The sequence below is a fragment of the Osmerus mordax genome, chromosome 8, assembly GCF_038355195.1.
Source record: "Osmerus mordax isolate fOsmMor3 chromosome 8, fOsmMor3.pri, whole genome shotgun sequence".
Taxonomy (NCBI): domain Eukaryota; kingdom Metazoa; phylum Chordata; class Actinopteri; order Osmeriformes; family Osmeridae; genus Osmerus; species Osmerus mordax.
Window position 1 is genome coordinate 10,663,848 of NC_090057.1, and position 13,484 is coordinate 10,677,331.

The window sequence follows — 13,484 nt, forward strand, 5'->3', positions numbered from 1 at the left end:
TGGTATTACTTTTCCTGCTGTCTGTCAGGCATGATACTTTCCTGAGCGTCAGGAATATAAGGGCCAGAGAGCATCTGACATCATTCCAGTCTTTGCTACCTAACGACAGCCCGAAGCCCAATGTCCATCGCCATTATTTGGAAAGCATTTTTTGTCTGATGGTCTCTCCTACCTTTGTGGTCACCCCAGTAGGGCAGCAGGTCCCCTGGGGGGTGGAGGAGGAGGAGGAGGAGGAAGAGGGCTTCTCTGGGGGAGCCTTCGTAGCAGCCTGGAGCTCATCGGCCGCAATGCTGCAGGCCAAAAACATCGCCACCAAACTGATGGTGTTCTCGGCCAGCTTCTCCCCGCGGGACGCCGCGTTGAGCTGGTGCACGCGCACGTCCAGCCGGCCCCGCGCGTCGTACATGACCGTGCGCACGCCGCCGCCGCCGCCGGGCTCGCGCTCCTCCGTCACTCGGTCGAACGTGAACTTGGCGTTCAGAATGGTGAGGGACGGGTAGTGGATGAAGCCATCCATCACACCGTCCACCAGGGTGCTGGCTAGCAGGCGTTGGCTGGGCAGGGCGCCTCCACACACGGTCAGTTGGACCTTGTTGCAGACCCTCAGGCTGTCGTGGGAGACCCCACCGTGGCTGGCCTCCACCACCACGGAAACGTTCTCCACCGTGTGGGAGGCCGAGGTGCCGAGCACGGGGTCGCACCTGTCGCTGGAGTCGTCGAGGCGTCTCATTAAAGTGGGCCCGCGTGTCGCTCCGGAGGCCCACCGCTGGGTCGGGACGGGGTCTGGTTCGACTTCCTGTGTGCCGGGAGCGGCCTGCTGTTGGTTCGGTGTGCTGCAGGACAGCTGCATGGGCCAAAGCCGGTCACACACTTTTCTGCTCGCGGCGTTGGCAGGAAGGAAGGTGCCATTGATTTGCTCCATCTCAGACAGCACAACCTGGTCAGGAGCTCTGCTGAATTCCTTCAGTCAGCAGTTTTTCAGACAGAAAGAGGAAACAATGTAATGGATTGGGACTTGTGTGGTTTCAGTCAATGTACTAATGATGTTTGTCCTGAGAAGATTAAAGTATTGTTTGGGCCAAAACATGAAGTAGTCTACCGTTCATTTCACTCACCACATCCAATAGACAATCCTCCAAATGATCTCGATCTCTGAAAAAGGTGAAGTCAATTTAGCTTTTTAGACCTCAATGCTTTGACCAAAGTAACCACCAAGGTGTGAGTAGACTACTTTAATCAATGCAGACTGTGCTCAGTATCTTAAGAGTTTCTGACGTTGAAGCCCAACAACGTATTGTTCAGTGTTCTTGCTATTCCTTTGGCCTAATATCACACATACTCATCTGACAGTAGCGATGCCATAGCCCCTTGTTTGTGGTGAAGCTGCAGGCTTATGTCGTTCATGATTCAGACGCTGTGATTGTGTTCTGATCACGCAAACATAATTACTCACACTATAACCCATATCCACAGGTATCACCCATAACATTTAAAAGAAGAGGATATCAAATAATAAATTATGTTTTGTCAATAAAGAACAATAGTGACCATTACAAAAAAGCTTATGATCAAGTGCAGGTTAGCTGATCTGTAGGATTAAGGGATTTGATTACGGGATTAGTTGATTTACATTTAGGCTTCAACAACCGCATACTAGACAAACTCATTCATAGTGCGTATTTTACATGAACTATTCCACTTTAATATACCGTCGATTATTGTATATCATGTGATATCTTACAGGCATAATGCGGATCCCAAATATTCGCCAACATGGTCTGAAGTCAAAGCAAATGCTTTCTCGTCTTCAAGATTGTAACAAACATGAACGACTATTTGGGAATTTATTGACATTGAACACCATACGTCACAATAAAACAGATCATGATGTTATAAATTAGGACAGAGGGATACGTTAAAGGATATGATATAGGCCCACATTACAACCAGATTGTTTGCTAATTATACAGTAGATTTGAGCAAGCCATTCTATCTCTTGCGCTTCCAGTTGTGTGCGTGTTAAAAAAAGGTGCGCCTCGCGTTCAGTAGGCCTACTATGTCAGTCGCAGACCGAATGTCTTCCCGTTCCTTTCCAATGTGTTTTGATCAATTGTGTTCCGTGAATCATCACATTTTATTTTATTTACCATTGTGAACATGTACGGTAGTCAAACCATAAATCCAACATATTTCGTCACATAAACTATAGGCAATTTCATAAAATGAGCAATATGCTAGAGCGGTATAGCCTATCCTGAAGTTAGGATTATTGAATACGGTTGCACATTTTGCAATTTGTTGCCACTGCTCAACGGGAGAACGCATTTGTCAATTCAGTTTCATTATGAACCTTATTAGAACGGTTAAACCCATATTGATGTTTATCTTCATCCATATGTTGGTCACTTCATGGCTTCTCATGTCAGGAAATGATCACACAGCTTCTGAGTCAGATTTTGTTCTTTTATCTACATAGGCATTTCCAAATAAACAAAGAAGTGACAAAGTAACACACAAACACGTTTATAAGGCACGACACATCATGACGCACATTCTTCTTGCAAAAAAAAAAAAATCATACAAAAAATGAGAGAAACCAAAAAATGGGAAACAAAAATTAAGTTGCTTTTCATTCACAAACCCCTCTCCCCCTCTTCCCTGTTTTGTTTATTAGTTGTTGCCAGTAACTGCACAGACTTCAGTTTGAGTTGTAGGGATGTGAGAACCTGAAAAGTTGGGTAGGAAAGCAGATTACAACAACTGAGGCATATGTACCAAACAAGTTTTCCAAACCACTTTACAAAGTAGTTTACACGGAGATGGTGTATGACGAAAGCCCGCATTGCCCAGACATCCTACGAAGGTGGATCAATGTTTCACAGAGGTCACAGGGTACGTTGGAAAGTTCAGTCATGTTCTCCTTTCATCCCTCTTCTCTCTTCTCATCCTCCTGTCTGTTGCTTAATCCTCCTCTTTCTCTCTCTTTCTTCCCCTCTTCCAGTCCTCATCCTTTTAAGACAGTTCAGAGTTCTAAAATCCAGATGTTAAAAAAGTCACAAAAAAAAAAAGAAAACGACAAAAACGTTGCAGTGTACTGTGTTTCTTAAATAGAGATACAAAAGACGGGGCTATATCTCCCATCATCGCCCATCGCCATGGTAACAACAACAGGTACTTTTGATGTGTCCATCGCTATAGTAACAGTTACAGGTACTCAAACTCCAGTGCTTGGTGCAACGCCAGCAGGTCAGAGTGACTGGATATCCTCCAGAAAGGCATGTTGTGCTGTGGGACACACACACACACATACATAAACACACAGATTTAGTCTACAGAACATTCAAGGCGACACAGAAAACCACCACCAAATGTCATGCATTGTAGCTGTCCAGGAGATTGCCAAAGCACTGCAAACAATGTCCATGCATTCCTATGCTACACACCACCAGCCCCAGCAGACACCTAACCCCCAGCTGGATACAGGCCAGTAGCAGTCGACGTGGTCTTTAACGAGGATAGAGTATCACATTGAAAGAGCTGAGTTGATTTAAATAACTGTCATCAGAATTGGGTCTAACCTTACATTGACAAAGTCTGTCACATGCACGCTTGCCTGCAAGCGCGCCTCCTCTCACACAACCACGCGCGCGCTCACGTGCACGCACACATCCTCTCGCTCACGCGCACAAAAAACGGAAATGCCAAGACCACTCAATCAACTAGGATACTACACAGCTGCAGAAGAACAGTTGCTACTCATTAACGGTCACTCAATGGAAATTGGTTTCTTATAAAACTTCCCCTACTGTTGTCACATGGTACATTTGAATTATTCATTGCGATGACAAAGGCCTCAAGAGTAAAATTGTCTTTCAACAAAGAGGAAGTTTTACAGTTCCAATGTTCTACTGGAAAAGTTTGGAACGAAAGTCACCTTTCATTTCAGGGTCAAGTAGAACAGAGAGCGTAAGCCAGTAGAAAAAACCAACACAAACCAGAAAAAAACTCAAACTCAACACCACTACTGCAAAGAAAGGCAGGCTTGTCCAATCAGAGCTCACACGCTGCATAGGGTTGGGGGGCGTGGCCAGGTCCTTTACCTTTTTTGCTGCCTGTTCCTCTTCCACACCATCCCCAACTACAACATACACTACTTTCCTGCCAAACCTTTGCATTATGCGCTCAAAGCAACTCTCTTTGCCTGCAAAATAAACAAGGGGGTGACAAGGTCAGAGTTCAGAGATTGAGAAAAGAGGTGGACATTTACCTGGCTGGCTGCATGCTCCTCATCGCGCCCATCGCCAATGACAACATATGTTATGTTAGAGCCAAAGCGGGAGACTATACGTTCAAAACAGCTCTCTTTGCCTGGAGACAAACAAAGTCTTTAACAGATTTCTCTTTGCTTTTTAGGGGGGTGGGGGGGGAGGGGTGAGAAATAAAGAGGATGTGACAAGGAGATTAATTTAAAAAATTTGAATGAGAGGGAACAGCAGGAAGAAGACAGATACAGGAATTTGTACGTGGACTAACACACACACACACACACACCACACACGCGCACACAAACCATCTGGGTTACTTTCCATAAACATAGGAGAGACGTCATTCTAACAGATACCGACACACACATGCTGCTCTCCAGTTCCGACGGAAACCATCACTAACCGTAGCCATGACTACACAGAAACACATATACGAGGTCAGACACTGATTTCCAAACTGACCCTAGACTGACACAACATGGATTTCATGCCTGTATGGATGGGTAGAAGAGAGCTATGATCTTATTAAACTAATCTATCCAGTCTATGTCAGATTAGTTATCAATGTTGGGGATACAGGCATGGACCAGGTTAGGATTCACCACCTTGTCAAATAAATTAGTCAAGGAAACTATTTCATGTCTCCGCCGCTATTGAGCCACCTATGGGTGGACTAGTGTAGTTGAGTGTACTTCTGTCGTTTGAAGGCTAAACTCCCACAGACTCATGGGAGATTGAGTTCTTGTCAAACAGAGCATCGTGACTGACCCTGACTAGAATGAACCTTGGGTGTGAGTTCATGGAGGGACTTCATGGGTGCTTAGCTCCACATGGTCCAAGTCACTCAGTCAGACACACACGGCTTGGCTCCCTCCTGTGTGCTGGCTGCCTCTCTTCTGGTTGTTTGTTTCCTCAAGTGAGGTTCATTTGCGGTCGACTGCAAAGTTTGACTGCGGTCGAGGTGCGTGCTTGACCCCTGGCAGTGGTTGGAATGCTAGCCTCTGTCCAAACTGGGATGACTGTTCCCATGTGTTTGAGCTGTGAGAGTTGGGACTGGGAGGGGCATGGTTTAGTGTTCAGCTGCTCACGGCCCTGTCCACTCCAGCTGACCACGACCAAAGGTCGGGGAAATTTGACCGTTGAAAGGCCATGACCGCCGTGGTTCAATTAACTGACACTGAACCTGAGTCTGACTACATTTGACAGGCAACGTGTGCGTGTGTTCCTCATGTGATCAAGGCAGCATTGTCTGTTTTTCATTTGGCACAAAACAAAGTGTGTTTCATGATCAGAGCCATGATCTCTCTCTTTTTCTCTTTCTTTCTGTCTTTTTTTCTTTCCCTCTCTCTCTCTCTCTCTCTCTCTCTCTCTCTGTCTCTCTTCTCTCTCTCTCTCTCTCTCTCTCTCTGTCTCTCTCTCTGTCCCCCCTCTGTCTTCCTTGTGTCTCTCACTATCACACACAGACACACATTTGGACACATTCCATGCACAAGTATTGAGCCACAGGCAGCCTCTCAGTGACCCTCCTCTCAGCATGAGGCTGACTGGCCAGACAGCAGATCTGTCAGCAAGGGCTGGTCCACCTTCCATATTTACAAGTTCTAAATAATGAGCTCACTCAAAAGTCCATTCTGTAATATGTAAGGGTGTGTGTGTTTGAGTATGTGTGTGAGTGGTGCAGTTCTTACCTATTTTGGTTGCACTGTAAATGTTCTCTATGGGGAAAGCAGATCCCAGACTATAGAGGAGAACCTTTGCCAGTGCTGGTATGAGTTGTGTTGTAGTCACCAACACGTTCACGCAGTTACTCCTGGAAGGAGCGGGGGAGGGAGAGAGAGAGACAGAGAGAGAGAGACAGAGAGAAAGAGAGAGAGAGAGAGAGAGAGAGAAAGAGAGAGAGACAGAGAGAGAAAGAGAGAGAGAGATCGAACACATTGGTAAACCCTCATCGGATCTCCCCTCTCCTCTTTGATTTGAACAGATTGGTGCCTTGCTTGCTCATTTCGATGTCTGGGCGTGTTCAGCACGATGTGTGGGCATGTTCGGTACAGTGTGTGGACGTGTTCAGTACGGTGCGTGGGCGTGTTCAGCACGATGTGTGGGCGTGTTCGGTACGGTGTGTGGGCGTGTTCAGTACGGTGTGTGGGCGTGTTCAGTACAATGCGTGGGCGTGTTCAGTACGATGCGTGGGCGTGTTCAACATGATGTGTGGGAGTGTTCAACATGATGCGTGGGTGTGTTCAGTACGATGCGTGGGCGTGTTCAACATGATGTGTGGGAGTGTTCAGTACGATGCGTGGGCGTGTTCAACATGATGCGTGGGTGTGTTCAGTACGATGCGTGGGCGTGTTCAACATGATGTGTGGGAGCGTTCAGTACGATGTGTGGGCGTGTTCAACATGATGTGTGGGAGTGTTCAGTACGATGTGTGGGCGTGTTCAACATGATGCGTGGGCGTGTTCAGTACGATGCGTGGGCATGTTCAACATGATGTGTGGGAGTGTTCAGTACGATGTGTGGGCGTGTTCAACATGATGCGTGGGCGTGTTCAGTACGATGTGTGGGCGTGTTCAACATGATGTGTGGGAGTGTTCAGTACGATGCGTGGGCGTGTTCAACATGATGTGTGGGCGTGTTCAACATGATGTGTGGGCGTGTTCAACATGATGTGTGGGCGTGTTCAACATGATGTGTGGGCGTGTTCAACATGATGTGTGGGCATGTTCAGTACGGTGCGTGGGCGTGGCACCTGGAGCTGATGATCGACAGGGACTTGAGAGCGTTGGTAAGCCAGGAGTCAGTGAGCGCCTCCACCTCAGCCCTCAACTGCAGCCACGCATCCCTCTTAGCCGGGCCTAACAGACCTACACACACACACACACACACGGATAGTCAAATAACACTGTCTACCAACCCACACATGTACACCATATGATGATGCAATAGGATGTCACGCCCTCTGAGCAAAACCATGGATCCCGACCAGGCCCCAATTGAAACAGGAAGCACACCTATTCTCGCTCATGAGCTAGCAGCTAACCCCCCCGCCCCAGCCCTCCAAGACACGCTACGTTTGGCTCCGCTTTCAGTCAAGTTATCTCCCATTGGCTTACCCCCCACATTGTTTTTGTATGTGCTATACAACTCTTTGACTCGTCGGTAGCGGAAGGCCAGTTTCCTCATCCAGTCGACGCCGCCGCGCACGCCCGTAGCCAAGCAGAGGCTCGCGCTGGTTGCAGCTGCATGGAAGCCATCAGTTGCAAAACTGTAAGTACTGTCAATAATAATAATAATGATATGTTTTATTTGAAAAATCTGCTCTGTTCATTCGTGATTCAAATACTTTGCAAACACTGGTGACAATATGGAATTTCAATTTTCATCCATGTATTGATATCTTGTGGTTATAGTATATTCGGGGTTATTATTGGTTGGGATATTACTGTATAAATATATTTCTATGGTTGACTATGACAACACACATTTTAGCATTATTCATCAGTGGCATGTCATTAACAGTTTCAGGAATGACTATACAAATCATACACAATGTTTAGAAATACAACATAACTGTAACATAACAGCAAACACATTATACTCTACACACAATGTATATTCCAACAGCTATGAACATAATCAGTCGCCTTGACCTCTCACCTTAGGTCCTGTCCATTGTCATCCGAGGACACATCATCGATGTGTACCTGGTCACACTCCTGCACACCCACCCACACACACACACACACACACACACAGGTTTAAGTCTCAGTTTGACATTCTGGGATTCATTGAATCACAACAGTCCACGAATGAGATGCCACTCATCTAAACGGTGTATTGCCGTGGAAACAATCAGCCTGCACATGCTTTTTTCAACCTTCCTCATAAGACTCCATGTCACAAAGTAAAGCTAAGATTCTACTTGCCACTAGGGGGCAGTATCAACACACAGATTCATACACTGGTCCTACCTTGAATGCCTATTGGCCTTGACCCGTACTGGCCCTAGCTAATAACTTAGCGTGCAATCTTTCTTCTCTACCTCCTTCGTTCCCCGGTTTCTAGGTCTGAAATGCGGACGTGTGTGCGGTGCGTGTTTGTGTGTGTTCCTGAGCTCACCTCTAAGTCATTGAAGAACAGGTGTGTGTCAGCCAGGTTGAAGATCATCTCCTCCATCCTGAGCCCCAGTGTGACTGCCATGGGAGGATCCTGAGAGAAGAGGAAGGTCATCATCAGCATCATCATCATCACCTTCATGGTCATCATCAAGGCCATCTTCCTCGTCCTCGTTTTCCCCCACGCGCGTCGCAAATCGGAACCCTAATCATCGCCATCGTCTTCGGAACCTTCGTCGGCGTCACCGTCCACCTCGACATCCTCATCCCCGTCGCCATCGTCACTATCATTATCATCACCGCCACGAACATCATCATCATCATTATTGTTGTCATCCTCTGATTGAGAATGGTCACGGTCCTCCTGTTCCCCCCCCCCCCCCCCCCCGGCCCCGGCCCATCTCTGTCCCCCTCCCCTCCAGAGGAGCTGGTATGCAGTCCTAATCTGGGCAGATGCTGACAGAAAGACAGGTTGCACTTGTTCAGTCCCATCAACATTCCCTGTACAGTGGGGGAGGGGGGGGCGGGCTGCTTAGTGCATTTCGGAGGGTGTGAGTATGTGCTTGTGAGTGTGTGTGTGTGTGTGTTTGGTGTGTGTGTGCGTGCGTATGTGTTGGGAGGGTTAAAGGGGATAAAGGCAGGAAGGGAGGGGCTGGGGGTGCATGCATGGGATTATGTGTGCGTGTAAAGTGTGAGTGCGTGCATGCATGTGGGGTGTGTTTGTGTGCCCGTGGGGTTGGGGGGGTTAGGGGGGGGGTGGTGGTGGTAAACTCTGCCAACCACAGCTCAGCTGCAAAAACCATCATCTGCGATAGGTCAGCAAGGGTCGGCAAGCTGCCGCACGATTCGCTGACGCTGTCAGACTCCCAGAATAGAACAAGCCTAACATGATCGACCATCCAGAAGAAAAGTGTGCGTGTGTGTGTGTGTGTGTGTGTGGGGGGGGGGGGGGTTGAGAGGGATAAAGGGGGTAAGGGAAGATGAATATAGAGATAGAGAGGTAGGGAGTTTTCTGCCTCGAATGAGGAAGAAAGGGAGCTGGAATGAAAGTTGCTAAATTGTGGGAAATTTTGAAAATGGGAATGGAAATGACAGTCCCAGCCAAACACCAGTCTGGCACAGACATTATATTCAACAACCCTTCCCTGCCTTTCGAAACCAGAAACATCATTTAGGCTCCATTTGAAATGACTGTAAACCATTAGAAAAGATGATAGATACACGAAATCTGTTCGAGCGGGCGTATTAAACAGGAAACAGTGGTGGCCTGTCACTTGGACATGGAGCTGGTCTCTGTCTCGCTACTCTGTCATCATTACCCTTACAGAGGGAGATAAACAGCCAACTGTGTGAGCATCAGCTAGCAGGTTCATCGTAACCTTCCAAAGAGAGGAATGAGGGAAGAAGCTAGCCTGTGTGGGGTTGTGGAGGGAACAACAGATTGGAATGGGTGAGTGTTTTACTGTGCGCTTGCAAAGATCTTGCGTGTGTGCATTTGGGCGCGTGTCGATGCCACGCGTATGAGCGGATCAGCATATTCGTCGGGACGTCAGCGTGCGAAGTGAGCTGGCGTGTCTCCTCGAGCGCGAGCACTTGTGCGCCTGTGCACACATGAGGCGTGTGTGTGTGTCAGGTGGCTGAGTGGTTAGGGAATCGGGCTAGTAATCTGAAGGTTGTTGGTTCGATTCCCGGCTGTGTCAAATGACATTGTGTCCTTCGGCAAGGCACTTCACCCTACTTGCCTCGGGGAGAATGTCCCTGTACTTACTGTAAGTCGCTCTGGATAAGAGCGTCTGCTAAATGAATAAATGTAAATGTAAAATGTAAATGTGTGTGTGTGCGCGCGCGCGTAAGTGCTTGCGTGTGTTTGTGCGCAAAGATTCTTCAGGAAATACCGCGCCCTCAGAACCGACACGGAGCGCAATGGAAGACAGGCGTTACTACAGCAACGGCATAAACAGTCATTTGGGCAAGGTGCGAACAGAAACAGCTGCCGCCATATTTCTTGAGGGCAGAGCTTGGCGAGAGGAGCGAGGAGGGGTGGAGGGAGGGGAGGGGTGCCGAGGAGAAAGAGCGTGCCCCAGTTGTATCAGGGACGCATAGCGAGAGGCAGCCTGCAGTGTTGCACGCCCGGCCAGGTGACTCTATGAGACATGAAGGACATGAAGCGGGGTCATCAAATCAGAGATGAAGAGCTGGATGTTGTTCTTCTGTGCGTGGGGGAGGGGGGAGGTTGTTGCTGAGGGAAGCGTTGCTCTACCGCGGTCCCCAGACTGACATCCATTACACTGTGTAGTCTCTTAATCCTCTTCTGGGTCTCACCTCAGCCAAGGAGCACAAACCATGGAGAATTTACTGTACCACGGGGTACACACACACACATACACACGCAACCTCATATAGGCCAACATACACATGAAAATGTGCGTATGCACACTCCCCGTGCACACACCCACCGCCAACCTTTAAATAAGTAACTATTTACAATACACTTGGGCCAGTGTGTTTCCCTCTGAGACCCCCTACAATAAACATTCCACAACTACAGAGAACTACAGCTCCCACAAACCCCGGCTATAAACCGTGGTATTCCACAGCCACAGGAAACGACATCACCCACTAAAAGCTTGTATCCCTGACCGCAAACAATGAAACCACCCAAGGTCTAAGGAGCACACTTTAGAGGACACAGAACAGCATTTTGTTTCCTGGTGGGAGGGAAGCAGTTGTGGGTCAGGAGGGTATAGGCCCATGGAGGCTGGGTGGGGGATACCAGGGACAATCGAGGGGCGTGTGTGTGTGTTTGTGTGCGAGGAGGGTATAGCCTCACCTTGCCGTACTTCTGTGCATAGGAGCCTGTGAGCAGTGAGTGGAACACTATGATGGTCTCATCCAGGTCCCACACAAACACTCGCTAGGGAGGAGAGGGAGAGAGGAGGGGGAGAGGGGGAGGAGGGGGAGAGGGGAGGAGGGAGGGAGAGAGGAAGAAAAAAATTTGAATCCTGAATCCTCTGTATTTGGTGATTCTTTCATGTTGTTCTGGCTGAGGATGAGGATGATGTGTACCTCCAGGTCGCTGTCGGGGGGAGGGGAGGGGTTACTCTTGCGGCTCCTCCCCCCGGGCCTTGCCCCCCCCCACTCCTGCACGCACGCTCATCCAGCTCCTTGATGGGCGTGGACGGGCTCTGCACAGTCTCAAAGTCCCCTGGAACACACACACACACACACACACACATGCAGAGACACAGACACCGAGACACACGCACAGACACACACAGACACACAGACACACACAGACACACACAGAGATACACACACACAGACACACACACACACACACACACACACAGAGACACATATCAACACACACCACACACCCCGAGAGACACACACAGACACACACACAGGATAAAGGTCAAGGTTACCAAAGAGGTCACACATTTGATGAACGTTTACATACATGTACAATGAAGTAGGTCATCTGAACTTAAATAGAATATACATGCCTGTGAGAGATACACGAGCACGTACATGCACACACAGACACACGCCCAGACACACACACACACGTACACACACGCACCGAGCTCCACATGTTCCCACTGTGGTGTGGTAACCAGAACCAGACGTTGCTTCAGGTCTCATATTGTTATGTCTCAATCAGAGAGAGAGAGAGAGAGACACACACACAGAGAGAGAGGACACACACAGAGAGAGAGAGAGAGAGAGGGGGGGGGGGGGGGGGGGGGGGGGACGAAAAGACAGCAAACAGTGGAAGCGTCTGACAGGGAGACAGACAGCAGCAGATCGACCATGAAGTGAAAAGAGAGAGAGAGAGACGGAGAGGAAGAGGGAAAGAAAGTGTCGGAGACAGAACGTTCATCTCCTGTCATCAGAACTCAGGAATCTCTGCCAACAAAACAACAAGGGAGGGATGAGGAAAACGAGAGAAAGGGAAAGAAAAATGGAGTCCAATACCAAAGTCCATTACATCCTGGTATGCTCCCATTTCTCCTCCTCCCCCCCTCATCCCTTGCTCCCTCAGCCTCAGCAGACTTGGGTCTAGCCATCCTAATCAGAGTCATTGAGGCTAACGTAAATACAGACTAACTCTCCAATTCAGCTACCACGGTGTTCGGTAACTACCGTGACAGCTGTGGGTTCCTCCCTGTAGTCCATCACGACTGGGCAACATGATTTGAACTCAGTTACCCACCATCTAGCCGATGTAACACCAACCTTTAGGAAAGTGCTTCCAAACCATAGACTTGATGCAGTCCTAGTAACTCTAATCAAAACTCACCGTCATCAACTGAATATTCTCCATCTGTCCATATTAAGAGTATATTTATTCCTCACTGTCCTATGAGTTTGGGCTGCTGGGGTTAACCTTGACCTGATTGGCCCATTGGGACGTACCTGGGTGGAGTTCAGCCGCCTGGCCCGTCATTACAGGAGCCGACTCTTGCAGCTGATAGGCCGATGAAGAACCGGGTCCCGTCCACGTTATTGGAGGTCATGTATGTTCCGTAGGAGGAGGCGGAGTAATACTGGGCATACTGGTTTTGGCCAAACGTGGTGTAGGAGGGGGTACTCCTGGAGATTGCAGAGGATCAAGCATGACACAATTATTGGATGATATTGACATCTTAGATAGGGTTATGTCTCAATCAGAGAGAGAGAGAGAGAGAGAGAGAGAGAGAGAGAGAGAGAGAGAGAGAGAGAGGAGAGAGAGAGAGAGAGAGGAGAGAGAGAGAGAGAGAGAGAGAGAGAGAGAGAGATATTAAATAGGTTCTGAAGCATCTTCACACACACACACACACACACACACATACACATGACCCCCCACAAATAGTAAAGTTAAGACACAGACATCAGACACACTGAGCTTAGTAGAGAGAGAGAGAGAGAGAGAGAGAGAGAGGAGAGAGAGAGAGAGGGGGGGGGGGGCAGGGAGTGCAAGAGAGAGCAGAAGCAAGGAGAGAGAGATGAGAGAGAGAGAGAGAGAGAGAGAGAGAGAGAGGGGGGGGGGCAGGGCAGGGGGGGCAGGAGTGCAAGAGAGCAGGAGAGAGATGAGAGAGAGAGAGAGAGAGAGAGAGAGAGA

At 48.6% G+C, this 13,484-nt stretch overlaps 1 protein-coding gene across 1 annotated transcript in view; it reads right to left on the minus strand.

Annotated features, from left to right (window-relative positions):
* Window positions 1–2,449: 2,449 nt before the first annotated feature.
* eya4 (EYA transcriptional coactivator and phosphatase 4) overlaps window positions 2,450–13,484 on the minus strand; it is a 17,247-nt gene continuing 6,212 nt past the window's right edge. The window contains 12 exon segments of the mRNA XM_067241767.1: window positions 2,450–3,285; window positions 4,268–4,368; window positions 5,954–6,075; window positions 7,015–7,129; window positions 7,379–7,539; window positions 7,923–7,981; window positions 8,385–8,474; window positions 11,211–11,294; window positions 11,447–11,515; window positions 11,518–11,585; window positions 12,800–12,873; window positions 12,875–12,976. Of these exon segments, the coding sequence (XP_067097868.1) occupies window positions 3,205–3,285; window positions 4,268–4,368; window positions 5,954–6,075; window positions 7,015–7,129; window positions 7,379–7,539; window positions 7,923–7,981; window positions 8,385–8,474; window positions 11,211–11,294; window positions 11,447–11,515; window positions 11,518–11,585; window positions 12,800–12,873; window positions 12,875–12,976 (1,126 nt within the window). The 3' untranslated portion in view covers window positions 2,450–3,204.